General features: G+C 46.3%; 1 protein-coding gene across 2 annotated transcripts; it reads left to right on the top strand.

Moving 5' to 3' along the window:
- Positions 1 to 13: 13 nt before the first annotated feature.
- Positions 14 to 27,896, top strand: BEND4 (BEN domain containing 4). Of its 2 annotated transcripts, none has more exons than XM_082238202.1 (5): positions 14 to 552; positions 15,215 to 15,781; positions 17,382 to 17,473; positions 20,644 to 20,884; positions 24,923 to 27,896. In XM_082238202.1, exons 1-5 carry the CDS (start codon positions 69 to 71, stop codon positions 25,138 to 25,140), a joined length of 1,602 nt encoding a protein of 533 aa, XP_082094328.1. In that variant the 5' UTR covers positions 14 to 68; the 3' UTR covers positions 25,141 to 27,896. The 2 variants fall into 2 exon arrangements, with proteins under 2 accessions (XP_082094328.1, XP_082094329.1); XM_082238203.1 differs by having other exon boundaries at positions 20,644 to 20,813; positions 24,923 to 25,060.
- Positions 27,897 to 27,971: the final 75 nt, after the last annotated feature.

Genomic DNA, 27,971 nt, shown 5'->3' with positions numbered 1-27,971 from the left:
GAAGGCGGCGGCGGCGGCGGCGGCAGACGGGGCTCTGGAGAGCGCGAGCGAGCGAGCGGGCGCTGCCGATGGAGGAGGCGATGCAGGCGGTGGCGGAGGAGGGCCCCAGCGTGGCCAAGATCTACAAGCAGCAGCGCAGCCCTTACAGCGCCCTCAAGACCTTCCCCGGCAGCCGGAGACCGGCGCTGAGCAAGCGCTACGAGAGACCCACCATGGTGGAGATCCCTCAGGTCAGGGCGGGCGTCGGGCAGCAGCAGCAGCAGCAGCACTTCCAGCCGCTGCCCGCCGTCGGCTCGTCGTCGTCGTCGTCCGTCAGCGAGCACCCGCTGCCTTACCAGGCGCACGGCTCCTACCCCGGCGCCAGAGCCTCGCAGGGCCACCCGCCCCGGACGCCGGCTCCGCAGCTGGGACACCAGGCAGCGGCTCCCTCCGCCGCCGCCGCTTCGTCGTCGTCCTCGTCGGCCAGGTACGGCCACGGCCACCAGGGGGCAGCAAGCAGCAGCAACGGCAGCAGCAGCAACGAGGGAAGCGGCAGCCTGGAGCTCAGCGCAGGTACCAACTTTGGCCGAGGGGGCTGGCCAGCAGTGGCGTAGCGTGGGTTGTCAGCACCCGGGGCAAGGCAAGTAATTTGCGCCCCCTAACCCGTGGATTTGCGCCCGGTGCGGCCGCCCCCCCTGCACCCCCCACGCTACGCCACTGCTGGCCACGGTCGTTGGCGTGTGATGCCTCTTCTGGCACGCCTTCGCGGGGAGAGAAGTTCAGCTTCCTCCCTCTGACACCCAGACGCACACGCCCAAGCTTATCCTGAAGGGCGCTGTGCAAAGTAGCAAGGGTGCCTCTGGGCATGTGCAGAGCACACGACAATCCGTTTTGTAGGGGGAGAAGCGCATTTGCAGTGCTCAGAGTGATCGCTAGCCATCATTTTAACGACCAGGGGTGCCAACTTGAAGGAAATAATCAATCACATGGTGCGCATAATCAATCACATGATGTGGTGCAGGCACACCATTTGAATATCAATGCCCATCAACTCGGAAGGGGGTCTGGCCACCTCAGATATTTTATTGAGGGGTGTTGAAGGGACCTTGGCCCCTAGGCTTTGACTCCTGCGCTTGCAACAGTATAGGCTGGTCCAAGGGTCCCTGTACAGTACTGCAGATCAGAGAGGGAACTGAGAACGAGAGGAATAATTCATTGTTCAGGTGAGATGGGAACTGGAAGTCCCCTAGCTAATGCTCTTGGCAACTGCCCTACACCAGTCCTTATGAGGAACTGGTGCCATTGGTTCACACACCAAGGAGGTCACCTCTGCGTTTAGGCGTCATGTCGCTGCTGAGTTGCATGTTGATGGACATCCCTTGGAAACGGCCTTGCAGCTGACAAAGCGTTAGGCAAGCTGACTATGATCCATCTTGGCTATTGGGCTTTGAGTTGCTTGTCCTGCTATTAAAAGCTGTAGGGTTCTTTGGATATAGCTGCATCCCCACAGCTGGAGAGGGGAGAAGTGTTTATAATTTGACAGAAGGTGCGTGAAAGAGAGATCAGTGAAGCTAAAGGTTCAAAACTGTGGTTGGAGGTACCGTAAGTCTGAGTATCCCACATAGGTGGGTTCTTAAAATATTAGAGGGAAGGTCTTCCTCTCCCTCCCCAACTTCATCTCAAACCCACAACCCTTCAGAAGCTTTTCACATTTGCTCACTCTCTGAACTGGTTTAAAATTTCCAGTGCCGGAAGGCAAACATCGATAATATATAGCAGAATGGAAAAAGAGTCTCTGCCCATGCACAAAGCACCTTAAACCTGCTGATGAATAACCACAGCCTGCATCTTACCCACCCTCTCCAAGAATTTGCATAAAGGGTTTTACGAGCCAGAGAGTCTAGACTCTCTTCCTTTAGAAATGAATAAATTGGGAAAAGCTAGGGAGTAGCCTCTGGGGACTGCAAGTTACCTGTCGGCCAGCCTTCTATTGCGAGGGAGTGTGCAAAACACCCTACAGATTGTGGGGTGCTTTAGATCCTAATTGTGGGGAACATTTCCTGGTGTTGGGATCCGCATCTGGATTCAATCTGCTGTCTTCAGTATCACCATTTTTCCTCTCGTCGCACAGCTGCTAGCCCAGAGGGAAGAAGGGCATGGAGGGCGACTGTAGCAGCAGGACTTAATCTAGAGGTGAGAAAACTCAGGCCAAAAGGTCAAAATGCAGTCCTCCATGCCTCCATGTCCATCCCACAGGACTCTCTCCATGCCACACCTTCTCTTCCAAAGCCATGCCCCTCACAGACCCTGCTTTGCCCTCTTCTCTGGCCGAAATGCCTCCTGAACTCTGACAGTGCCTTTTGTTCACCTGTGTGATGAAGGATAGAAAGGGGTGTGTGAATGTGGGTTGAAACTAGCCCACTTGTTGCTCCACCGGTTTTCCCCCCTGGGCATGAGCAGGCATTTTTCAGGAGTGAGAGAGTAAAAACACTCAAGGTGGGCAGCAGATTTGTTGTTGTCGTTTAGTCATTTAGTCATGTCCGACCCTTCGTGACCCCATGGACCAGAGCATGCCAGGCACTCCTGTCTTCCACTGCCTCCCGCAGTTTGGTCAAACTCATGCTGGTAGCTTCGAGAACACTGTCCAACCATCTCGTCCTCTGTCGTCCCCTTCTTCTTGTGCCCTCAATCTTTCCCAACATCCAGGGAGTCTTCTCTTCTCATGAGGTGGCCAAAGTACTGGAGCCTCAGCTTCAGGATCTCTCCTTACTCAGGGCTGATTTCCTTAAGAATGGATAGGTTTGATCTGCAGCAGATTAGTTTCTCACACAAAAAAATTGAGAATGCTGTGTGCACATTTTGTCTCCTACCTAAAATATTACATATGCTAGAAACTTTTTCTCTTTTTTTAATGGAAGCTGGGACCTGGGGGATTATGGTTTACCAGTGGAAGGTAGGGACAGTGGGTGCCCATATTCCCCAAAAGGGAGTGGGCCCCCTCAGTTCTCTACCCCTGATCTCCTCTGACCAGTCCTTGCTGCCGTCCACAATACTCCCTTCCACGATACTAATTGCTGAGCAGGATTCTGGACTGTTTTCGCTGAGTTTGGAAAAGGCTTTCTTGACTGTGTGCCCAGATAAGTGTACCAAATCTTTGCAAAACAAGTGGTTGTAAGAATTTGTGGCTTGGGGGCACTCTGTGTTAGAAGTGGGCTAGGTGGCCGCTACATGTCCCCATCTGCACTATACACATAAAGCAGCACCAGAACACTTTAAACAGTCATGGCTCCTGGGAACTGTAGTTTGTTACAGGTGCTGAGAGTTCTTAGGAGACCTCCTATTGCCCTCACAGAGCCACCATTCTCAGAGTTCCCTGGGAAGAGGGATTGATAGTTAAACCACAGTTCCCAGGATTCTTTGGAGGAAGCCATGGCTGTTTAAAGTGGTATAATACTGCCTTAAACATATAGTATGGAGGCTGGGCCTCTGATTCCCTCTAAAAACCAGCCTGGAAAGGAGGCAGGAGAGGAAGAAGGAAGCCAGAAGTCCTCATCTGATGCCTGCTCATCTCTTCTACTTCCCATGGTTAGCAAAGCAGTCTGGGAGGTAGCAAGAAAAGTCTCTCTGTTGGCTGTGTGACTTCCTCCTTCCACGTCCCCCTGTGCGCCCCCCCAAAAAAACCCCATTTGCACCTGCCTTCTAGGAGTCTTGGACCATCTCCACGTCCCCAAGAGGACCCACTCACATTTTCAGAAGCACTGCCATATAAAGCCAACCAGGGGAAAGCTGAAGGACTGGGCTTTTTTCCCCATTCAAGTTTATCTCGCTTCCTCTACCAGTATCTACTCTGATGCCTGGGAGTCGCCTCCCCACTCATTCTGATACATATCAGGTCTGGTCTTGTGGAATCTTGCAATTACAGCATCCAGGTGTCCAGGGTCTCCTTCAGTTTTTCCCAAGAAGGACAACCTACTCTTGAAGTCGCCTCTTCCACTGTTAAATAGCTCTTGCTGTTAGGAAGTTTCTGCTCATGTTCAGCCAGATTCTGATTCCCTGCAGTCTGAACCCACCTCAGGAGTGACAGATTATGTCTGCTCCTTCAAGATATTTAAAAGCATCTATCCTGTGTCTGCTTTAATCTTCTCTTTTCCAGGCTAAACATGCTCATCCGTTACCAAAAGTACAAACACAAGCTTGCTTGCATATCTTGTTTTGGATCTTATTTAACAAATTAACTCCCCTGGTGCGCATTCGACCTTCAGGTGAGTAATAGGATAGAACTGAAAATATGGATGTAAAAAAAAAAAAGGTCAAAGGGTTCAAGGTGTGGGAGGAGCTGGCAAAAGGCTGTGCTCTTGTAAATGATTATAATAACAGATCTTAAACGGTTCTTGGGAAATAGGGATGAGCTTAGCCTGAATCCTTGGAGAGATGCTACCAACAGGAATAGTGATAGAATCAGAAAATTGTAGAGTTAGAAGCCATTCCCAAGTGTCATCTAATCCAACCCCTTGCATTTAAAAAATCTCAACATGGCCTAACTGTACAGTACAGGCGCATACGAAAGGCTTCTTATATTACTTTTTGTCTCCATCATGCACATATGACTTCTGCCCCCAAAAGGGACTTTTTCTTTATTTTGTAATAACTGTTGTAGATACTCTTGCTAGATAAACATTAAAAAATAAAAAACCTAAGACACCCTCTGAACAAAGTTTTCCATGCCCTGCCTCAACCTTTCTGTTGAAAATGGGTTAGCATTTGATAGAAATTTCTTATTGCCGCTGCTTTGTGATCAAGATTATTGCTTTTTTGTGACCTGATCTTTTGGATGAGAGCGGCACACTGCTTCTCCAATGAGGTGAGAAAAAACACAGGACACAAATGACCATTGGAGTGACAGCTCACTCTTCTGTGACTGGCTTTCTGTAAAATGTACAGACTCTAGATACAGCCCGTTAGCAGAAAACAGACTGTTTAAAAAATCCCCCCAAGAGATGTGTGCATGTAGATTTTGATTTTTTTAAAATATATACATATATATAAATAAATTTATTGAGCCTTGGTGTGGGAGTGTTAACTGAGATGTAGATCAAAATATTTTCTCTCTCTCAAGGTATAACCTACTAAGATGTTAAATGCATCTCTCCCTCTCTCTATCCCTCTCTCTGTTCTCCTTTTCCTACTGATGGCTTGGTGTTAGAGCTCACGTAGTTCTTGATATGCAGCCCAAATTTGGCACCAGGAAATGGGAAATTGCATCTTTAAGCAGACTACAATCAAAAATGAATTACAATAAATCCTATATAATTGCATAGGTCATTCTCTTTAATGAGATTTTATTAACCTGACTGTCAAGCTTTTGAGTCAGGCAGATATTTTATCTTCTTCAACTGATAAAAGTGTCAGCTATAAACCACCGTATAAATATTCATAAATCTACACATCTGTGGCAGCCTATCAGCATCATTCTTTTGGACATTAAAAGCATTCTAATTACTTTCTGTCTAGCAGAGCTGAAAGGCTGACTGTTATAGTATGTGCTTGGCAGGCATGATTGCTTTTGTTTGCCATCACAAATAACAGCATCCCCATTTTATATACTGAGGGTCCAAGAAAATAGTCAGGGTTTGACTGAGCAGGCTGAATACTGGGAGGCAACCATCTGGTTTTGATAGCAATGGGCATCTCAACTCATCTGTTCATTTTGACACAGCCTTTGCTTATTTATTTATATAGGAGAATGCAGTGGGGGGGGGGCGGGGGGGATGAAAGCCTGGTTTGGTCGCTTTGATGGCTGCTTGCCTTTTTCCAGCAAATGCAATGGTTTTTCATTTGTTTTTTTTTAAAGGGCTGCTTCCTTCAAATTCATTGCACCCATCAGATGCCCCTCCCTTAGTGTGCAAGCTGTATGTGCTGTGAGCGGCCTCCTTTGCATGCCCCTGGGGAGTTTGTGTGAAGGAACTAACCATTTTGGTGGGGCTAATAATATGGAGGAGTTTTTCACTGCCTGACTGGAAGGGAGGTTGACAATAAGCACTCCTGTGATTTGCCTGCCCATGTGCATGCACAAATTGCCCTGTGGTGTGAGACTGCTCTGCGAGGGGGACCACCTCTCACTCTGCTACACAGGTGTACCCCAAAACCTTTCCCATCCAACCCCCGCTTGAAAACTTCCAAGGAAGGAGAGGCCACCACCATTCATGAGAGTCTGTTCCGCTGCCAAACAGCTCTTACCGTCGGAAGTGATGGTAGGACCAAGACATGCAATTCAAAGAGCTGTGTCACATCACATCATCACATTCCAGAGATCTGGGTGTAACCCATTCTGTTGCTTACAGTCCTATCAATTTCCTCTCTTGTTCTCGCAGGGAGTATCTACACCACAGATATAAACTGGTGTAATAGTTGTTCTTTCCCAACAGAATCACAGTTCAAGGGTGATTGGCAAGCATTCCTTGCACTTTCATAATGCTACAGTTCCCAATAATTTTTGCAAAAAGCTGCAAACATTTTCAACAGTTATGAAGTTCATATAGCTCATTGCTTTCTTCAGTTCCTGCAGATCCCATGAAGATCTCTTTGATTTGCAGAATGGAAAAAGTAAATGATTAAAAATGTGATTATTCTTTCTGCCCTGCCAATAAAGCTTTCTGAATATCCGCATTCGCTGTCACATCTTCTGTGTAAATCCCCCCATGTACATTAAATAAACAGGTCTTCTAAACTTGTAAATTATTTCTATTCTGCTTTTCATGTCCTCGAGGGAGTTCAGATTGACTGGGTCGAAAGGAGGGATCAGAATATTGTTTCATTATCAAAACACCAGTGCTGTCTTTGCAGAATTGGAATGCCCTTCAGAAGGCATTTAACTGTCTGGTAAATATGATTGGATACAGAATGTCATTGCATTATTAGTCTAAGAGAATGGAAGGTACGCTTAGGTAAGAAATATGCAGAGCTGTTGTGGAAAGTAGCAGCAAAACAGCAGCACACCAGCTGAATATTGAAGTTGCTGTTATGATTTTTCACTTTTGTACAACTGCTGTTAAAATTTTTCTGTGTGTGTGTGTGTCTGTGTCTGAAGGGACACAGATGTTTCAGCATTGCAGGATTGTTTTTCAAGGAAGAATGACTTGTATACAAAACGAGGCTTGTTAACAATGCAAACATTTTAGTCACTTCAGGCAGAGAGTTACCTAATTATATAAAACCATTGCTGGCACCAGAAAATCAACCCACAGGGAGAGTAGTTACACAGACCTGAAGAATAGGGAGAGCTTGGTTTTGGAGCTGAAGCAGGGATACCTTGTGATTTTTTCAGGTGATGGATTAGTGTGCGTTTCAGAAGTTGCTCTCCCCTACCTTCCTTGTATGCATGGTGAGAGGCAGAGATTGCCCCTTCTGTCATTTCCACTTTTGTCCTATCTCCAGCACCTCCAGAACAGCCCATGTCACTGTAATGTTTGCACAGGGTCTGCCTGCACAAAATCCAATGCACGCAAGGCCAAATCACAAGGTAGATTCAAAAATATTTTTGAAGGGAGGAGGGGAGAGAACTGATGGCATGATTTGGACTTGTGCATGAAGACAGAAGTGCCTGGCGCGCTCTGATCCATGGGGTCACGAAGAGTCAGACACGACTAAACAACAACAACGTTAGTTTTTAGGGTGTATGCACCCTGTTCAAACATTCCACAGAGCTGTTGCACAAAATATGGTTTGACGTTACAGGCCTGTCTTAACGAATGACACTAAGCCACCCCATCACCCAGTGATTTTTATTCCCAGTTTGTTCATCTTGCATTATAGCTGGGTAGTATGTTTTACTTTATATGCTGTTTGCTGTACTATTTGTTTCCTGTCTTTCCAGTGGCCGATGGCCAAAAGCTCGTATGAGATGCTGAGTCAGTTTCAAAAGTGGCCCATATAGGCATAGATCCGCCCTCCTAATAAGGGCCTTGCTGCTGCTTACCTAGATGTGGGCAGGGCAGGGAGGGCAGTGGCAAAGGTACTTGTTTCATATGCCAAAGATCCCAGATTCAATCCCTGGAATCTCCCAACAATAGACTGCCACATGAAATTCTAGAGGGGTATTGCTAGAAGTGTACAACTCATGAGCTATATAAGCCCAATGCAGCCTCTTGAAAGACAATCCCTGTGACTGTAGTCATCTCATGTTTCCTTTTGTGGGGTGCCAGGTTGGATTGGGACCAGGAGATTGGGGTTCTAGTTCGAATCCCCCTGCATGTTTGCAATATGGTATACCAATGGGAACTTTCCTCTCATTGCAAACTGCAAGCATGCAAGGTACCGTATTTTTCGCACTATTGGACGCACCGGTCCATAGGACGCACCTAGATTTGGGGGGGGGGGAAATAAAGGCCAAAAAAAATTATTCCCCCCCCGCCAGGCGCGGGGCTGGGGCGGGGGAAGCCCGAGCTTCCCCCTCCCCCAGAACGGGACCCAGAGCCATGCCGAAGCTGCGCGCAGCTTTGGCATCGCTCTGGGAGCTTGCGGGGCTGGGGGAGGAGGAAGCCCTCCGCCAGCCTCCAAACCATGTCGGGAGACAGCGGGATGGCGCGCTGCGCCTCTCCCGCTGTCCCCCGAGTTTGCGGGGCTGGGCCAGCCTTCTAACCAAGTCGGGGGACAGCGGGAAGGGCGCGCTGCGCCCCTGCCGCTGTCTCCCGAGTTTGCAGGGCTGGCGACGGGGAGGAGCAGGCTTCTCCCCCCGCCAGCCTTCTAGCCAAGTCGGGGGACAGCGGCAAAGGCGCGCTGCGCCCCTGCCGCTGTCTCCCGAGTTTGCGGGGCTGGCGACGGGGAGGAGCAGGCTTCTCCCCCCGCCAGCCTTCTAGCCAAGTCGGGGGACAGCGGCAAAGGCGCGCTGCGCCCCTGCCGCTGTCTCCCGAGTTTGCGGGGCTGGCGATGGGGAGGAGCAGGCTTCTCCCCCCGCCAGCCTTCTAGACAAGTCGGGGGACAGCGGGAAGGGCGCGCTGCGCCTCTCCCGCTGTCCCCCGAGCTTGTGGGGCTGGCGGTGGGGCTCTCCTGAAGCCTGGAGAGCGAGGGGGGTCGGTGCGCACCGACCCCTCTCGCTCTCCAGGCTTCAGCGAAAGTCTGCATTCGCACCATAGGACGCACACACATTTCCCCTTCATTTTTGGAGGGGAAAAAGTGCGTCCTATAGTGCGAAAAATACGGTAATTCCAGTTGAGACACTGGGTTAAAGCCTTTCTCTCTCCGTGGTCCTGATCTGGCTTGATCTCTCCTACCCAACCTCTTTCCGGCTATTTGTTAAACCACAGAAATGGCAAACCACATGACAAATATCGCCTCTGCCTCAACCCTAAGTTAGTACTCTTACCATACCAGAATGTTCATTGGACACATGGTTGTATCACACCATCTGTCTTTTATGACAGCTTCTGCAGTTGCCTAGTTAACAGGGCTGCAGTGGCATCTGAGGTCAGATCCACACCTTTGCCACCAACTAACGCCATGTAAAATAAGCATGTATGTTGAAAAAGCTAAGAGTAGCTGCACTTCTCCCTATTGCTAGTTAGCCAGGTGTCAAGTCTGAGATGTTGGGATGCGGGTGGCACTGTGGGTTAAACCACAGAGCCTAGGTCTTGCCAATCAGAAGGTTGGCGGTTCGAATCCCCACGACGGGGTGAGCTCCCGTTGCTCGGTCCCTTCTGCCAACCTAGCAGTTCGAAAGCACGTCAAAGTGCAAGTAGATAAATAGGAACCGCTCCGGCGGGAAGGTAAACAGCGTTTCCGTGCGCTGCTCTGGTTCGCCAGAAGCGGCTTAGTCATGCTGGCCACATGATCCGGAAGCTGTACGCCAGCTCCCTCTGCCAATAAAGCGAAATGAGCGCCACAACCCCAGAGTCGGCCACGACTGGACCTAATGGTCAGGGGTCTCTTTACCTTTAAAGTCTGAGATCAGCTCTGCATGTTAAGAGCATAAAAAGATCAGACCAAGGCCTCGTCTAGTCCAGCATCTTGTTCTCACAGTGGCAACGAGATGCCTATAGAAAGCCCTCAAGCAGGACCTACCTCAGCGCAATCACACTCTTCCCCCTTGTTATTCCTATCAGCTGGTGCACAGAGGCATACTGCTTCCAGTACTTCAGAACTCTTAGGTCAAATAAGAGGGAGGGAGAATGATTTCCCCTTTTCCTCCTTACCCTTCTGCTGAACTCACACATACCTTCATGCTTTGCCATTGGGGCTGAGATACGTCATCAGCTGGGGTTCCCTCTTGCTCAGCACAAGACTGCCTTTTGTTCTTCTGAAGCAACATATGGAGGGGAATACGTACACATTCTCTGCTGTAAGCTCTGTGAGTTGTCTCCATATCTTGAGCACTGTACCACATGAGAAACTCACAAGTTCACCATTTGCACATGACCCCCGAGGCTCAAAAGGAGGAAGTGTGAATCGCCAGCTTGCTTTGCCTTCACATGCAAAGCCACCTTGAGCTTATTTGTTTCATGACATCAGTAAGGGACTATTTTCATGAGGTGTTGAGTTGACCTGTAGGACTTCCGACCACGATCAAGGCAAGGATTGCCTCTTTGAAAGTCCTCCAGGGTTTAAAAACAAAATGCCACTTTCCTGCACTTGGAAGGCTAGTGAGTTGGGTGAAAGGGTTCTAAGCCTTGCTTGATGTATTAACTTTCCATGTGCAAGTAGTTTTTCTTTGATTTGTTAAAGTTTTCAGTTCAAGAAGGAATGTGCCTTTTTTCTGCACGTTTTGAGCAGGGTTGCAAAATGCCTCTTCAGTAAGTGAAAGGCTAACTCTCAAACCTTCTGCTCTGTAGGTTTCTCCTACGTGAACATTCAGTCTTCCGTTTACAGTTTTAGTTTTGGCAGGATAATCCTTTTGAATCAGAACAGTGCACCCAAGCACGTAAATAAACACCATGCCTCTTTATGTTCTTTTTGTGAACCTTTACACCCACACAGTTGTTAATAGCACTCGATTTGGAACTGTTATCCAGCATCCAGTTGAGGCTAAGATCTGAGGGATTTTGGTATGTAAAATGTTGCTGAAACTACCCAAGACTGTTTTAAGTTCCGCCTTGTTTCCTTCATTGTACCAGCTGGTGCCATTCCTACAGTAGGACAAAAAGGTTCCCCACCACAAGCTGTAATTTTGTTTGGGCACCTGCAGTTTTCAGAGAAGATGCACTGGTACATGATTTAAGAGTCTTGCTATAAACAATTGTTCCTAAGAATATCACCCCAGGACCTGTGAGGATATGACACTTAGGGAAATGTTCTGGGTTCCTTTGGTCAATTTTCTTCTTCAAATAAAATCTCTTACTAGCCCTCTTACAAAAGAAAACATGCAGATATTCTACTGGGTTGCTTCATAAGAAATGAACATGCATTGTCTGCCTAATGAATGTAAATATATCAAGCTGCATATAAATATGTGTGTGTGTGTGTGTGTGCGCGCGCGCGCATGCTCGCTCTTTTACCGTGACTTATGCCCATTAGGTCCATGTACCACTGCAAAATGTATAGCTAGAGATGCTCATGGGTTTTAAGATTTGCAACAATTGGAGCTGGGGCAGCCAACATGGTTACTTCCAGATGTTGCTGGATCTCACCTCCCATCATCTCCAATCATTTACCATGATGAGTGGAGCTGGTGAGAGATGGGTTCTTCCAGATGCCCTGTTTATTGCACATCCACCCTGGTGACTCTGCAGAAAGGTTTTACAGCATTGCTTATTTCATGAGCATTTATTCTGATTCGTTTGTCTGGAGGTTAGATGGTCTTGTGTCAAAACAAGTGCTACCAACACTGTTCAGTGTGTTTTCCCATCATTTCCTTATCACGGAAAGCCTGATCTTAGGGGAAACATGTTGTTTGTGCAGGACCTCCAGTCAACCATAATGGTGCAGCTTGAATTTGCCAAAATGTGACTGAATACCAGCTGAAAATAGGAATAGGCTGGAAACACCCTTGGAGCCCAACAGTGTCTAGAGAGCCCCATGTTGGTCATCCCGGTTTAAGCTATTGGTTGGAACGTACCCAGCATAGTCTGATACTATAAGTGGTATCGTTTTTTCAATATGTAAAAAATAAAAGAGACTCAGGACAGCTACAGCTTCCATACTCATTTGGTGTTATATCTCCCCGGAAAGCTGTCTGTGGACAAACACCAGCTCCCTCGGCCTGAAGCGAGATGAACTCCACACTTCATAGTTGCCTTTGACTGGACTTAACCTTCCAGGGGTCATTTACCTTTTACCATATCTATAAATTTATCTTTTCCTGATTTTAAAATGTGATAAGTCATTTACATTTAAATTTGCGGCATCAAAAGTAGATCATTCCTACAATCTAGGGGAAATCATAATATTTAACGCAGCATATATAATGTAATTTGAAGTCTCCATTCATATGTTTCTTCTTCTGTGGATGGAAGGAGGTGCAGGGGAGAGACAAAAGGCAGAGAACTTCTGAGAACTTGGGATCATCCTGATTAAAATGCGCACAGTAAATACAGCTTCAGGTCTAGAATCTGATTATAGGATTAAAACGGATGAAAAACTGCTGTGTATTTGAATTACAAAGTTCCAATCAATATCTTCCTTTGATATTTTTCAAAAGAGAAATGGAGTGAGTGAATAATGAGGGAAGGCAACCTTATATTGAGGCTGATACTGATATTTACATTTTCATTATTCTTTTATCATCTGATCATGATGTTAGCAGGAGTCTCTCGTTAGTTTTTTGTTTCCTGTTTTCTCATTCTCTAGAGCTGTGTGACTCCTGTGGAAGCTTCCTTCCACCAAATGTGTCCAGGATGGATTTAGAGCCGTCTGTTTTCAGGTGGGCTTTGGTTTAGGGTTGGCATTGAGGGAAAGCAGGGTTCATCTGCCTTTCACAACAGTGTGGCAGGCAGAAATTCAACAGGCTGAGCTTGGAAAGTTTCATTTGTTCTGTCTGTCAGACATTTTATTATGTGTGAAACAACTTATTTTATTTTTGGGTCCTCCACACCACCTGCAAAAAAAGGACACACATTTGCATATGACGCAGAGCAAATGTGAATGTTATGCAAATCTGTGTCCTCTTTAGTGAGTGGGTTGGAAGGTCTAAGCTACATACAACGTACTGGACTCTTAAAATCTGTTGGCACCCCTGGACACATTCCAGAGTCTAAAATGACAGCATGCTGGGTGGTGGCCTTAGAGCTTTAGAATCCATCAGGGCTAGAATAAGGCATAGAGTTTCTGCAGTTCCTGGGAGCTCTCCATGGTCCTGCAGTGTCTTAGGTCTGGATGGGTACCTGGACCAAAGTAGACATTGCGTTCACATGGGGTGGGGTTGATTATGAAGGAAAGGCAGCCTGGAGGAATGACTGGTTGAAAGGGGGACAAACTAGCCATTAGTCATATTGTTCACCCTGCAGGTGTATGTCTCCCTATGGAAGTTTTCATCAGATGTCTGTAGACTAGACTGCTGCAGATGTGTGAGATCTACAGAGTTCTGCATCTGAGTGGAAGACTGACAACACTTACCTCCATTTGTTCAGTAAAATGGAATTGAAAATGGCATTTTTGCAGTTGGGTATCTTCCACCTTTGGTCCGTGGTCCCTCTGAACAAGTGCTGGTGCGAGCCAAAATTTACCATCACCACACTGATTGTCAGCAAGGGGATCAGGGCATGCATGAAATGTGTTGAATGTTCATGCAGGGCTGCCACTTGGGGGACAGTTCCCTCTCTCGTATGCTTCTGTCTACGGCATCTGTGTCCTCTCCTTTTTCTTCATATAGGGTGTGCATAACCTTATTTTGTTTGTGATTGTTGCAGCAAACAAGTTAATGAGGTTGATTCATAGGGGCTTGCCCAAGGCCACCTGTTGAGCTTCATGGCCAAAGCAGGGATTTGAACCCAAGTCTTCCCAGCCCAAAGCCATCATGTTGTGCAACACATCACTCTGGCTCTCTGGAATGCTCTTTAGATACTTTCCCCAACCAAGTGAGAACTATTTATCCAAAAGAACTATGTGATCAGCCCTACTTGTGTGGCTGACTTATTTAAGAGTCTTCTCTGCCACACAGGATCTTGTCATGGAGAAGCAGCTTCTGCATGGGCTGAGATAATGTCTTTAAAGTTCCATTATTCCTCTCCAACATGCTGATGATGCAATACACCAGTCGTCTGGATGTTCTGCACAAACATGTCCCTTCCCTACTGAAAGTTAAGATTGCCCTTCACCAAAGCATTGCAGATGGCATGTGTCCCCCCTCTCCCACCCCATAAGAGACCTGCTTGGCTTTCCCCCCACCTTTAGAAAGCAGGCTACAGACCTCTCCTCATCAAGTATTTGGGGAGTGAGGGATGCCAAGAACACATCCATGCATATAAAAGGCAGGTATAACTGAAAGGGGCCACAAATATCTAAAATGCTTCAAATTAAGGGCCAGTTTCCTGGTTAGAGAAAAATGTGTTTGTTTAGCACCTGAAAGTAGATAGTGATGGTGCCAAGCATAGCTCCTTGGGGAGAGTATTCCATAAGTGGGGAGGCACCACTGAAAAGGCCTGTTCTCTGTTGCCATCATCTGCACCTCCTTCAGAAGGGGCACAAATAGGAGGGCCTTGAGTGCCAGACACAGGGCCTGGGTTGGTTCATGTGCAGAGAGGCAGTAATGATTATTATGATGCTGATGCTGATGCAGGACCTTGGTGAATTTAATGTGTCTATGTGATGTTGTCTTGCTGTTTTCATCCATAAAGTATTCTGGATTTTTGTTGCAATCTGCTTCCTCATTCGGGACGCGGGTGGCACTGTGGGTTAAACCACAGAGCCTAGGACTTGCCAATCAGAAGGTCAGCAATTCGAATCCCTGCAAACGGGGTGAGCTCCCGTTGCTCTGTCCCAGCTCCTGCCAACCTAGCACTTCGAAAGCACGTCAAAGTGCAAGTAGATAAATAGGTACCACTCTGGTGGGAAGGTAAACGGCGTTTCCGTGCACTGCTCTGATTCACCAGAAGCGGCTTAGTCATGCTGGCCACATGACCCGGAAGCTGTACGCCGGCTCCCTCGGCCAATAAATCGAGATGAGCGCCGCAACCCCAGAGTCGGCCACGACTGGACCTAATATTCAGGGGTCCCTTTATCTTTACCTTTACTTCCTCATTCTATCCAGCTAGCCAACTAGACTGTCTCTACTTTGGGTTTCTGTGATTTGTCTCCTCTTCTGTTTCAGAGAGCCGTATGATTCTGGATGCCTTTGCCCAGCAGTGCAGCCGGGTTCTTAGTCTTTTAAACTGTGGTGGGAAACTTCTGGACAACAGCCGCACTCAGTCTTTGCTTTCCTGTGTTAAGCAGGAGAGCCTGAGCTTTAGTGAAAGACCAGAGCAGTGCCAGATTGGGAAAATGGTCCATAGCCAAGCGTCAGACAACTTGGACCTAGAGCTGCAGTACATGCACAAGAAGCAGCAAACCTCTGCTTTTCTGAGAGTCTTTACTGATTCCCTTCAAAACTATTTGCTTTCTGGAAGCTTTCCATCTCAGAATGCTTCCTCCTTGAGTGATTTTGGCCATTTGGCCGACATGGATCCACTTTCAACCTCTCCAGTGCACACGTTGGGTGGATGGACATCCCCAGCAACCTCCGAGTCCCATGGCCACCCGTCCTCTTCCACGCTTCCAGAGGAGGAGGAGGAGGAGGAGGAGGAAGGTTACTGTCCTCGTTGCCAAGAGCTGGAACAGGAGGTAATTTCATTGCAACAAGAAAATGAGGAACTCCGACGGAAGCTGGAGAGCATTCCAGGTAATCCTAACCGAACCATTTGAGACATCTAGTGCTGTAGATATATAAGGTGCAAGGCCCAATGACTACCATCTATAAATCCTGTTAACATCAGTTTGTGCTGTTTGGTTTAAGGATCAAGGCCACCATGGATGTTTGATGTACCAGAATGCAGAGGCATAGTTCCAAATAAACACGTTTCGTGTCAGGATATTGTTACTTGTCACTTTGCAATAGCGTAACTAACATAAAGTGTTCTGTCCTTAAAACATCATCCTTCATAATTAAATAAATGGATTAGCATGCTATCAGTACTATTGTTCAACAGAAAGGTTGGCTAGGAATATCTATTTTTTCCAAGTCCAGAGGGCTGTTCCCTCCTTTTCAAATAGGATGGCAGGGCCTCTATGAGTGTAGCACCCACCCTTTGGAAACCTCTACTTAGCTAGTTTCCTTTAGCCTCCTACAAATTCCAGCGAGGCAGGCATAAATATACTCCAGTACATTTCTTTGGTGTAACCTGTGTCCTCAGATGACTTAACATAGACCAAGGGTGGTGGTGTCAGACTCCCAACTCCCATCATCCCTGGTTGCATCAGCCATCCCAATATAGACGATGCTCTGATAACTCTCATCCTTTAGAATCAGCATCTCAAGGCCCCTATTTAATGAGAAAAGGTGTCAGTGGCCAGGTAGCATTTTGTAGCCTGCTGCCCTCTCTCACTCTCCCACCGTTGTTCTAGAAGACCCTTGCCTGAAGCCCTGGAGAGCCACTGCCAACCAGTCTATTGAGCTAGACTGAGCAATGGACTGACCCTGCTAAATTTGACGTGCAGTGATGTAACTCTATCCACCCGCTTGCCATTCACATTTCCCCCCTGCTTCTCCCTACTCCTGCCTCAAACTTCGTCTTACATGTTAGAGTTCCTACTGGTTTATTCATTGTCCGTTCCCTTTCTTGCTCGCAGTGTTTGCTCGCAGCAGCTGGCAGCTGGCATGAATAGCCTGCCCTGAACTGCTCACTCAGTTCTTTCCTCACCCACCTGTACTTAGTGACTTGCCCATCTACTAAATTGCACGTAGCTTGAAGGGTCTTGCTAGGTGTAACTGCTCTGCCCACATCCACCCCAAATGATGGAAATTAAGAGGCATGCTTCATGCTGGAGATCGTGGGGCTGCTGTGAGAAGTGGGGGAGGTGGCCTTGTGATTGACACATGGGTGAGCCCATCAAAATCATGCACAGTATGGCTGGCTGCAACCCAGCTTCCCCATGCTTGATCCACATTTCCTGCCACCACATCTCTGACTCTCTCTTTTTAAGGATCTCTGTATTCTCTTCTCCCTTCTCGCCTTTCCTGTATTTTACATTTCTGTCCAATATTTACCCCACCTTTCTTCCAAAGGAGGCATTTCTTTAGTCTTGCAACAATCCCGGGAGGGGTTGGTGAGGGCTGTCCTGCTGAGGGTTTCTTCGCACATCACAAAGGAGCAAACCTCAGGAAGGAAGAGTAAACAAAACTGTTCTGGGGATTTTCTGAAATGGTGTTTGACTCGCTGATATGTTTGCCTTTTTAATAGTAAGCAGCAGACGTACACTCACTTCCCCTCTTTTTCCTACAGTGCCCTGCCAGACTGTTTTAGATTACTTGAAGGCTGTTCTTCAGCATCACAATCAGCTTATGATTCCTCAGCCAGCAGAGCAGCCAGCAGAGGTACTGTACAGGGGTGATAAGAAGTGCCTGGAGCCTGGCTACTTCAGTGGGCAAGTGGGCACAGGGAAATAATGCAATGCTGGATGAATATGCCTTTTACTTAAAAAAAAAAGTGTAACAGCAAAACTCTTGTTTATCTTCTGTAGTGCATTACTACATTTACAAGACACTGAGAACCATTCACTCTCAGCCTAGGTACATTGATAATACACACCCTGGTGCAAGATTTGCCATTTACATGTCCTTCCCCCACCAAGCCAATAATAATAATAATAATAATAAATTTATTTATTTATACCCCGCCCATCTGGCTGGGTTTCCCAAAAGAATTAAAAGCATAATAAAATATCAAACATTATAAACTTTAACATGAATGATAACATCTCATTGTGGACATTATTGTGTAATAGGCCCCAGCTGATGTTAAAAGTTATACATACAGTGGACAAGCATTAGAAACTTGAGACTTACTCCCTGTTACTGTGGAACCTCGGTTTTCGAACGCAGTCCGTTCCGGAAGACCGTTCAACTTCCGAAACGTTCGAAAACCGGGAATCCAAGTTCGAAAACTTACATGCCCAGTTGATGTGACCATTTCAGCTATCATCCGGACTTCTCTCCACATAGGATTAGCTGATGATGTGTTTCTGCCATTGGCTGAATTCATCATTTGAGATGGTCCTACAGAAATGAGCCCTTTTCACAGCAGCTATGGGAGACATCTAGCATGTTAGCACTAGCTAAACATCTTCCATTGCTGTGTTGTGGTGAACAATTGCAGCCTTTGGCCCATACCCTCTCTACAGGCTAATTTAACAGTGATTCCCTCTTTGTAGGGAATTGTAATTAGGTGAGGGATCTGCAACAGCAAATACTCGGCATCTAACTGAACTTCAGTTCACATGATTTTTTAGAGGAAGCTGTGACAGTTGCTAAAATATATAAGCACTGTAAATTGACAGTGTAGGTGAGGCCTCTCTGAAGCGGAACGCAAGGCACATAACTGAACATTGCCTTTTTTTTACATATTTCCACATAACGTTGTGTTAGAAGGTTTTTCATTCTGTTTTGTAAGTCTCTGTCTGGCTCTATGGATAGATAGCATCATATGCTGGTACAGAGGCTAAAACGTGCTTTGTTCAGTTGGTTAACTACATCACATGAATTTCTGCCAAAACACAGCATACTTTTCACAAAGGGTTATTGTGTCCAGAAACACACCACTTACAGAAATCAGTGCCATTAAGTCTAGAGTGCTGTGCAGCAAGTTGTAATTAGATCACTGTGCGCACACTCAACAATAATTGAGGGGTGGGAATGTTAAAAGAGGGAGATATTTGAGTAGCGCCATTTGTAATTAGGTCAACTTTAATATCCTCTCTGAGAAAAAAATGCGGTGAGATCTGAACACCCCTCCCCCAAAAGCCATATGGACATAGGGTTTTACATTACACGTTGAGGCTTAAATGTCCACAGGCGAAGTGACCTAAATTTTGTGCTGACCAGGAGGGCAATTTGCTGCATACTCTTTACATGAAAAAGTTAAGCAAACATCAGTGTTTCACACACTTTCCCCTTCCCAAATCGTGAAATATAAAGCTGCAATTCTAGACATCTTCCTTACCTGGGAGCAAGTCCCATTCAACTCTGTGGGTCTTGCTACCAATCGAGCATCCTTAGGATCAGACTACATGTTTGCCGCAGGAGATGGCATTGGTTTACTTTTTACAAATATATAGGTTGAACAGCTTTGTATGGGAGGGTAGGAAGAAATGTGCAGGTTATACGAGATCCACAGTACCTCCAACTCTAGTGCCCAAAGCCCACCTATTCATCACTTGCTTTGTACAGGAAACAAAACTCCCAATAAGACTCGAAATGCCACCCAATTCAGCTCCTTTGAGATGAGTGAAACTTTGTTCCAGGTGTTTGGAATATCCTGTTCTCCCTTCAGTGTCCCTCACCTACAGTTAGACCCACACCAGAGCTTCAGGAGATAACTATTTCTCCACAGCCACATGGCCCACTTGCAGTTAAGCGTTACCCTGAATCATTAGTGTGTGTCAAGATTTACCTTGTTGTGTTTAAGAAAGGGAGGCCAAGGTCCAGGGTAGTTCATGGGGGCCCAGCACCCCCTGGTTTTGTATATTCGCTTTCTACATGGAACCTTCTCTGCTTTGACTTGTCTGCTGAGGAACTAGTTAGCATCCAGCGTGGAACCTTAACCTGCTATTGGGGATTCTGGGCTGCGTTCTGAGTCACACAGGCTGCAGGCCTGGTGGACCTCACTGTTGCTTCTCTTCAACTGTTCCCTAAGAGTGTGTCCAATAACATATTCATAGCACATCCTTGTAACTGGCGGTTGAATGCAAGCCTTGATTAGGCAGTTGAGTGCAAGCCATTGTACTGATCGTCTCATGGAGGAACCCCACCTGAAGCTTCCACAGAACCCCAGATGTTTCTGTCAGGGTGAATGCCTGCTTTTGGGCTTCCTTAGCTGGGCATTCTAAGCAAACAGCAACCAAGAGATTTTGTGGGGCGAATTGTCCACACCACAGAGCTGTCATCTGCCTTTACGTAGAATTCATTAATAGTCATGCAGCTCTGGGAACTGAGGGTTTGTAACTTTTGTTTATTTGCTTTAGAGTTTCCCCTGCAACTTAACTGCTGTCAGGTTCTAAGGGTGTTAAACAAAAGGTAATACGTTAATTATGTAAATGGAATTATTATAAAAAGTAGCGTCTGAAGTAGCTATCCATCAGCTGCCATTGAAAGGCCTGTTTGATCACACTCTTCAAAAGACATTTTTGCACATTCTAATAGATGAAGAAAGAAAATTATATTTAAATAGCTTTCCCAATCACTGGATCTTGACACTTTTTAACCTACCTGCGAAAGTACATTATAAATAGCTTCTTTCCTCTCAAGGTGTTCATTATACCTCACTGGTTCTTGTTATAGAAAATGCAAATGATTTCCTATTTTTTTTAATGCTCATTCTCAGTATGAGCAAGTCCTTGTTCCCGTCAGCCTATGTTTTCACTGTCAGCATTTCACAGCTGCCTAATTTCTGTTTTATTTTATTTGGCAACTGACTTCATCTTCTCTGCCTGTTAGCCTGCTGAAAAACCAGGAAACTGTTCTGCTCTCTCTCTCTTTTATTTTTTTAGGGGAGCAAACAGTTGCTTAACAACTATCCCGTCTACATCACTAGCAAACAGTGGGACGAGGCAGTGAACTCCTCAAAGAAAGATGGGCGGAGGCTCCTTCGATACCTCATCCGATTTGTCTTCACCACCGATGAGCTTAAGTACTCGTGCGGCCTTGGGAAAAGGAAAAGGTCAGTGCAGTCAGGAGACACTGGTCCTGAAAGACGCCCTCTGGATCCAGTAAAAGTAACATGTCTCAGAGGTACTACATCTTCTCACTCGGTGTCCACCATACGCAATCTCCATTTCACCACATTGGCTTTGGGCTTTTAGGCAAGAAGGCTTAGCTTCCTGTTCTCATGTGGCCCGGTGCCTTCCAAGTGCTTTGGACAACAACTGCATCAGCCCCAGCCAGGATACCTGTTTTGGTTGGAATGGTTGTAGTTGTAGTCCAAAACCCCTGGAAAGCATCAGGTTGGAGATGTCTGGTCTAGAAGGAACAGGGAGCTTCCTGTAAACATGGGGTTCATGGGGCTTAGGTTCCGCCATCAATCGGTGGGAGATGGGTTGACTGATCACTTACCTGTCTAATCAGTTTATCCAGCAGTTTTCAGACTCTGCTCTGAGGAACTCAAGGGTTCCTCACTAAGACAATTAGCACAGGTTGGAAAGTGTCTCTGGAAGACTGCCTCCTCCTGCTCCTCCTGCTCCTCCTCACCACCACCCATTTCCCCCCGCAGTGCACAGATGTGAGTATGTTTTCAAGGATGCGTTCTCAGTTGTTGCTAGGTGACAATGAGGTCCCAACTGGCCTCATGTGAACAGAGCATGTGCCCTAGACAAGAATATGCCCCAGAATTTACTGTAGGCTGCTAAAGGGTTCCTCAGTAGACAATGCAAAGTGTTCATAAATATAGAAAGTTTGAGCAGCATTGAGAAGCATTCTTCCCCCTCCCCCGCCGCCAAAACCTCAAAAGAGGTCCTCTTTTGGAGATAATTAGCATTTCCTGCACTAATTTACTATGTAATAAGCCCAAGCAGCTGCTCATTACATGACAAGGCCATCTTTAATATTTTCTTTTTCATTCTCCAACATCGTAGGAAGCCAAAATTAAAACAGCCTCCATAGCAAAAAGGGTGTTCTTACCCAAGCCCCTCTCATCAAAACGCAGTCCAGTTGCTTATAATTGACCCTGCCTAGTCAAATCAACTAAAACTTTAATCAGACTTTAAATTAAGCTTGATTATAAAATAGATTCAGGTTGATTAATCTACACATTTAAATCTAATTACTTGGATTCACTGTTTGAAAAAAAATTCAGGAGGCTTTTCTTGTCCCGATTAATCCTTGATTGAATGAAAAGTGGTTCTTCGTTGAAATCAATACACTGTCTTCAGAATAAGAGATAGAATTGTTTCCGAAGTCCATTTTTAATGAGATATGGAAACCATCTGTAATGGAATGGAACAGACGATATCCTGGTCTTATGGCCACAGTCTAGCCGTGGCTGCATACAACTCACTGTACACAACAACTAGCAAAAGATGCAACCAGCAATACCAGGGAGAGATGGATGACTGGCATAGATGACGCCCTTGCAGAGGTTTCTCTGCAGCAATTGCTCATGTGTCAATGTGCTTCCACCCATCGATCTCTCTTGACAGGTCAGGACGTACTGTATTTACTCGAGTCTAATGCGCACCTCAATATTCAGAACCTTGAAACAACAACAAAAAGTATTTGCTGGCGGATGTAATGCGCTTCCTCTGCAAGGATCTTGCATGTCTTCTCGCTAGCTTTTAAACTGCTCCATTGAGGCCTGCAGCTGCTCACCCCTCAATGGAGACGTGGGACAGAACCTGCACCTCACTGCCGGCTAGCATGAGCTCGCAGTGAGGTACGTATTTACCTGAATCTAATTCTGCCATTGAATCTAATGCACACCCAATTTTTCGCAGCTTAATTTGGCAAAAAAAGAGATGCACATTAGACTCGAGTCAATACGGTAATGGGTGTTATTACCTTCAAAGAGCAACGGCGAGATTATTTCAGTGTTGTTTTCGTGTCACGCTATAGCCATGTGAAGCAGCAGATGGTTTCAGAAGAGAGAAAATTCTTTCTCTTCCACCTCCCCTTTATGACATCTAAATGTAGAGGCACCAGAATGGAACTTTTCAAATGCCAAACACACTGGCTCCAGTCGAGCGCTAAGGACTAGTGGCTTTGGCAGGCCTGCTATTAGCACTAGGCATTTGACTGGCATTTGCAGGACCCAGGTATCCCTTGCAGGGCTGACACCTTGTGTGCCCTCCCTCAGGTGACTGCTGTCACCTCGGTTGCCTGACAGACACATTGCTGCAGCTGTCAAGCTCCTGCTTGCTTGAGAGCTGGCTTGCCCTGAAGCAGCACTGTTAACAGCTCAGGAAGATTAGCACCTGCTGAGCTGCATGGGTTATTGCAGCAGAATCTCCCCTCAGAGGCTTGAGGAAGCAGCAGATGTGAGTGCGGTGGCAGCTTGGGCTCCGAATGGGATGCACTTTGAAAGATGCATCCATCTGCTTCAGTGGGGCCCGGTTTGTGATGCAGATGTGGATCTGCATCTAGGTGCACAACTTGCACTGGCTGCACACAGGCACGGGCGTGTACTTCTGCATGCTGGTAACCATCCCTTGCTGGATCGAGACCGTCCTTAAATGTCAGCACTGGGGTGCTCAATTGCACACTAAATAAAAATGCAGGTGGCAAGCCTTTTTGCACATAAATTGCATATATACCTCACCAGTCAAAGCATGCAAGCATTAAGTGGGAGAATTAGGCAAAACATAATTTAGAGTTTCGAACACATTTCTGTTGGTTTGGTGGCTGCCCAGCATTTGAGACTGTTGAAGGGAGCTTCCACACAGTCCCTGATAGTAGACTTGGTATGGCTTCTGCATGCAATTTCCCCCCTTTTTTTGCAGCGTCTGCACAACATCATCTTCATCAAAATGCCACCCCATATTCCCCACCCCACCCTCTGTCCCATTTAATATGGATTTACTCTTTCTGCGAGTTTTATTTTTACTTCTCAGATTTTCCCAGGAAACAATAATCCACGTTAAATGGGAAGGTGATGTGGTACAGCATTTTGCTGAGGGCATTGCATGGACACTGAGCAAATCTCGCTCGGCACAAACCCCACAGTAGGGTGCTGTGTGGAATCACCCAACATTTGAAGTGGATTATGCCTATTGCTCCGAATGGCTCGCTGAGGCTTTTTGTTATTTTGGAGGAGTTTTAATTTTAATGGGGCCCAAGCTGTTAGCCATAGATTATATTTCTAGAACACAAAGTAATCCTACAAGGGGGAGGGAGAAAGCCACCTTTTCCTAAGCCCTGCCAGTTTGTGCAGGCAGAATAGAAGGCTGTATCTCTGTGTGGCTTTTACAGCTCTTGTTAATTTCATTCTTTATAACTCAATTTCTGGACGACATGTTATTAAAAAAAACACATCTTGAAGCATTTCACAGTAAGAGTCGTTCAAAATTCTGAAAACTTCATTAAACTGCAGTCACGTATGTACAATGGCTATGAGTAACAGCTGAAAAAAATATATCCAAAGGAGCATAAAATTAAAATGGCAAAGTAAGCACTCTGTCTTGGGAGTGCTGCATAACTCCATCCCACATCAGCAGCAAAACAAGGATCGCAGAATTGTGGAGTTGGAAAGGGACCACAAGGGCCCAACCCTCTGCAGTGCAGGAATCTTCTGCCCAACATTGTTCAGAATAGCTTGACTTGGTGAATAAGTTGTGCAAAATAAGAAAAGTCATGCCAGTGTGTTCTCCCTGTGTTAATTTTGCAGAATCGAAATGTCCACTTTTCCGTGCAGTATTTTAATTTATTTAGTATGAAATCAGCACTGTCCTGGTCAGTAGAGGGTTTGTTTCCAATACAGATGTTTTCTACCCCTTTTTCCTGTGTTCCTGCTGCTGTTCCTTAACATCCCACGCATCCCATCACTCCTTTCCCTCCCAAACACCTCAATTGCTAACCCAGAAATGCTTTTGGAAACCCACACTGTGCAGCCGTCCAGTACAAACTGCGTTAATTCTCACGGTGTGTTGAAGCCCCTGATGGGAGCTGGAGAAAGGACTACATGTTGCGAGAGTTAAAGCTATGGGGTTGGCTCTCTTAGCATTGCCTCCAAGAATATATACCCGGCGTATGAATGCGATGCATCCGCATGCCACTGCCCAGCTTGCGAGCGAGCTAATGGTGCCAGTGGGCCGCTGTTGCTAACTCCACATTTTCCTGCAGAATTCATTAGGATGCACTGCACGTCCAACCCTGATTGGTGGATGCCTTCTGAGGAACAGATAAACAAGGTGTTCAGTGATGCCGTGGGACATGCACGGCAAGGTCGTGCGGTGGGGACGTTCCTCCACAACGGCAACTCCTATTACGAAGGGATTGAGCAACATAGTTCGCAAGACGACCTCTTCAACAGGGGCATCCACGATGGATCTGGAGACTGATGGCAAAGGGGAGGAAAAACACACACACACACGTGTGTGTATTGGGGCAGTGAAAGAGACTGTGTGTTTGATGTGCTGTTTGACGTGACTTAAGAACCCAAAGCATGTTCAGAGTCTTGTTTCATCCAAGGCCTTCCTGTGAAATCCCATAGTGTCTAAGCCCAGACTTCTCAAACACAATTTAAGGACGCAAACCTACTTCTGAGTGGGTGGGGAGCAGAATTCTCCTCCACGCAAAATAATAATAATAACCCCGCCACACACACCTTGAAAGTTGGCACGTCAGGAAACAGGCCAGGCTAGGAAGAGTCTGCCTTACATGTTAGTTTTTTATGTGAAGGATTTCCTCTCCTGTATTTTCCGTATTCGAGTCTCCACCTGCCATCTTAACACACAAAACTTAGATGCGGTTTTATCTTGTTACCTCACGTGTGGCAATGAAAACCAGCCTCACAGCTCTATATATCTTCACAGTGGTGAAATGCAGTCACAGCCCCCACTGACACACAACTTTACACTTCTGAGTTCATGTGCAATTTTAGGGATTAGGAATGAGTTAGTGACATTTCATTAAATCTGGAAGGCATCTAAATCAGGGAGAGTTTTGACATGTTGCATTTTATTTTGGAAGTTTTCCTACCTCTTCTGGGGGCGGGGGCAGGAATGTCACCTAAAGATGCTGGAACTAGTCTATACTGCTGATAGATTAATAAATGTTCCAAGAAATAACTTGTTACTTTTCAAGCTTTCTCTGTCGCTTTAAATGTTTTCTGTATAGCCTTGCTTTTGCTTGTGCCACGCAGTTTTGTGTACAATCACTAATTCAGGAATACACTCCGGCTCTCTGTCAGGTGTGCAGTGGCCCCTACATCCCTAGGTGGCATAATGTTAACATTTCATATTTTAAGCTGAAGAAGTGTCACCGACTCAGTCCCACAGGCCAAGACCAAACAAGTCTCTCTATGAGTGTCCTGCACTCTGGGAGTCCCCTGCTTATTCACCTCAGCCATTTGCTTGTCAGTGGAAGGGTCCGAGGTGCGAAAGAGCAGCTGTCCCCCCCCCAAAAAAACCCCAAAGAGCTAAGACCCTCATGGTGGTGACTTGAAACAGTTCAGAGCTGCTCTGTGTGTAATAAAAGAGCAGTCTAAAAATACGTCAGATCTTGCAATATCAAGTTTGGGAGCTGCTGCTTGGGAGTCTTAAAAGAATACTCTGTAAATGTATAACACTTCTAGAAATAGCTTATTTTCGTTATTACTTTGGGGTTTTGTTGTTTCAAGTTCTTCTTCGGAAGTGTATTTGCCTCACAAGGCACTCAGCAGGGGAAGAAACACACTCTTTCGTAGGTGAGGTTGACACCACCACCACCCTCGATTTGTGTCAAATATCTCTCCATCTTCTTGCAGCCCCCTTTGCCACATGACAACCAACACCATTCCAGAGGGTCTCTGAACCCTCATAGCATCATAGTGTTGGAAGGGACCCTGAGAATTGTCTAGTCCAATCTCCTGCAATGCAGGTTTCTCGACTAAAGCATCCATAGCTGATGGCCACCCAACCTCTGCTTTAAAACCTTCAAGGAAGAAGAGTCCAGAACCTCCTGAGGGAGTCCGTCCCGCTGTCAGAAAGTTATTATTGGTGTCGAATCAGAATCTTCTTGTAAATCGAAGCCATTGGTTTGGGTCCTGGTAGGCTTGGCCAGGCTTCCTCCTGGCAGGTTTGGTTGGCCAATCAGCACCAGCCGAGCCTGTTCCCAATGGCAGGGAATAAATTGAGGCCTGACCTGGAGGTCATTCCTTCTGCCTGCCTTTGCTGGATTGCTGCAGGGTTACGGGGTCTTGGCATGAGAAAGCTAAGCGCTTTTAAACCTCAATGGGTGTCAAGTACACACTCGGCTCTCTTCCACTGGAACCTGTAGGACTTTAAAAACTGAGCGTAGCTCACATCCTTCGTTTATATATTTTATTTGGCTACGATGCCATCTCTGCCTATTAACATACAATCAACATTTCAGTGCTGTCCGTTTCTGAGACAAATCTGTTGTAAATCAGCAGGACACCAGGTGGCCTGATGAGAAGAGAAACACTCCCATCCTTCAAAAATCACGGCATTTCTGTCCTATTTGTATAGTGTTGTACGTAACACATCCGCTGCCACAATGCTAACATAGTGCAGGCCTTGGTGTATGTTTCCTGTGGTGACACTTGCTGATCTTTTTGGTGGAAAAAAGAAGTCAGATGGAATGCATGAGTCCACGTTTGTCTACAGTATAATCTCATGATAGTGTATTTTTGTACTGAGCAGTGTGAAATCCAATATTTGTGTATGAATCCAAGTAAAAGTGTTTTGTTCGAATTATGCACACCAGATTCACATAACAGACCTCACTGAAGCAATACCATTTGGGGTTTGCTAAGGCAACGGGTAAGCCTGGCTATTTTAATGGGAAGGGTAATCTGCAGATTTCTACTTGGGTCCCACTCGTGCATTGTGAAGTGCCACACAGAAGTTGCTTCCCTGCAGCCTAGCTGGGGGGTGGGCGAGGAATTGGTTTGAGCTGCTTTTTGCTGCCAGATTTGAGATCCCCAAGCTTCCCGACAGCTGGGAATGCAACCTATCTGTTGGATTATGCACTTCTTTGAATTTTGTGTTGCAGCTTTGGTCCCCAAAGTACAAAAATATGCATCTTCAACAACGACGAAAAGAGAGGATACATATTTTAGGAGGAAATACATTTAAAGGGTTGTGGTGCAATGGGGGGAAAATGCACATTTGATGGAAGGAGTGCATGCGATTTACATGCAGGTATTTCTTTGTGTGCAGTCTTTGCA

The sequence above is a fragment of the Podarcis vaucheri genome, assembly GCF_965113315.1.
Source record: "Podarcis vaucheri genome assembly, chromosome: 9".
NCBI classification, from domain to species: Eukaryota; Metazoa; Chordata; class Lepidosauria; order Squamata; family Lacertidae; genus Podarcis; species Podarcis vaucheri.
The sequence above is the reverse complement of the archived record's forward strand: the minus strand, read 5'-3'. Positions and strand labels throughout refer to the sequence as shown.

Bases quoted from the DNA above. Each gene is read 5' to 3' on its own strand.
- BEND4 (XM_082238202.1), top strand. From the start codon at position 69: ATGGAGGAGGCGATGCAGGCGGTGGCGGAGGAGGGCCCCAGCGTGGCC. The intron at 553-15,214 runs GTACCAACTTTG...CTTCTGTTTCAG, and splicing joins CAGCCTGGAGCTCAGCGCAG to AGAGCCGTATGATTCTGGAT. The intron at 20,885-24,922 runs GTACTACATCTT...ATTTTCCTGCAG, and splicing joins AAAAGTAACATGTCTCAGAG to AATTCATTAGGATGCACTGC.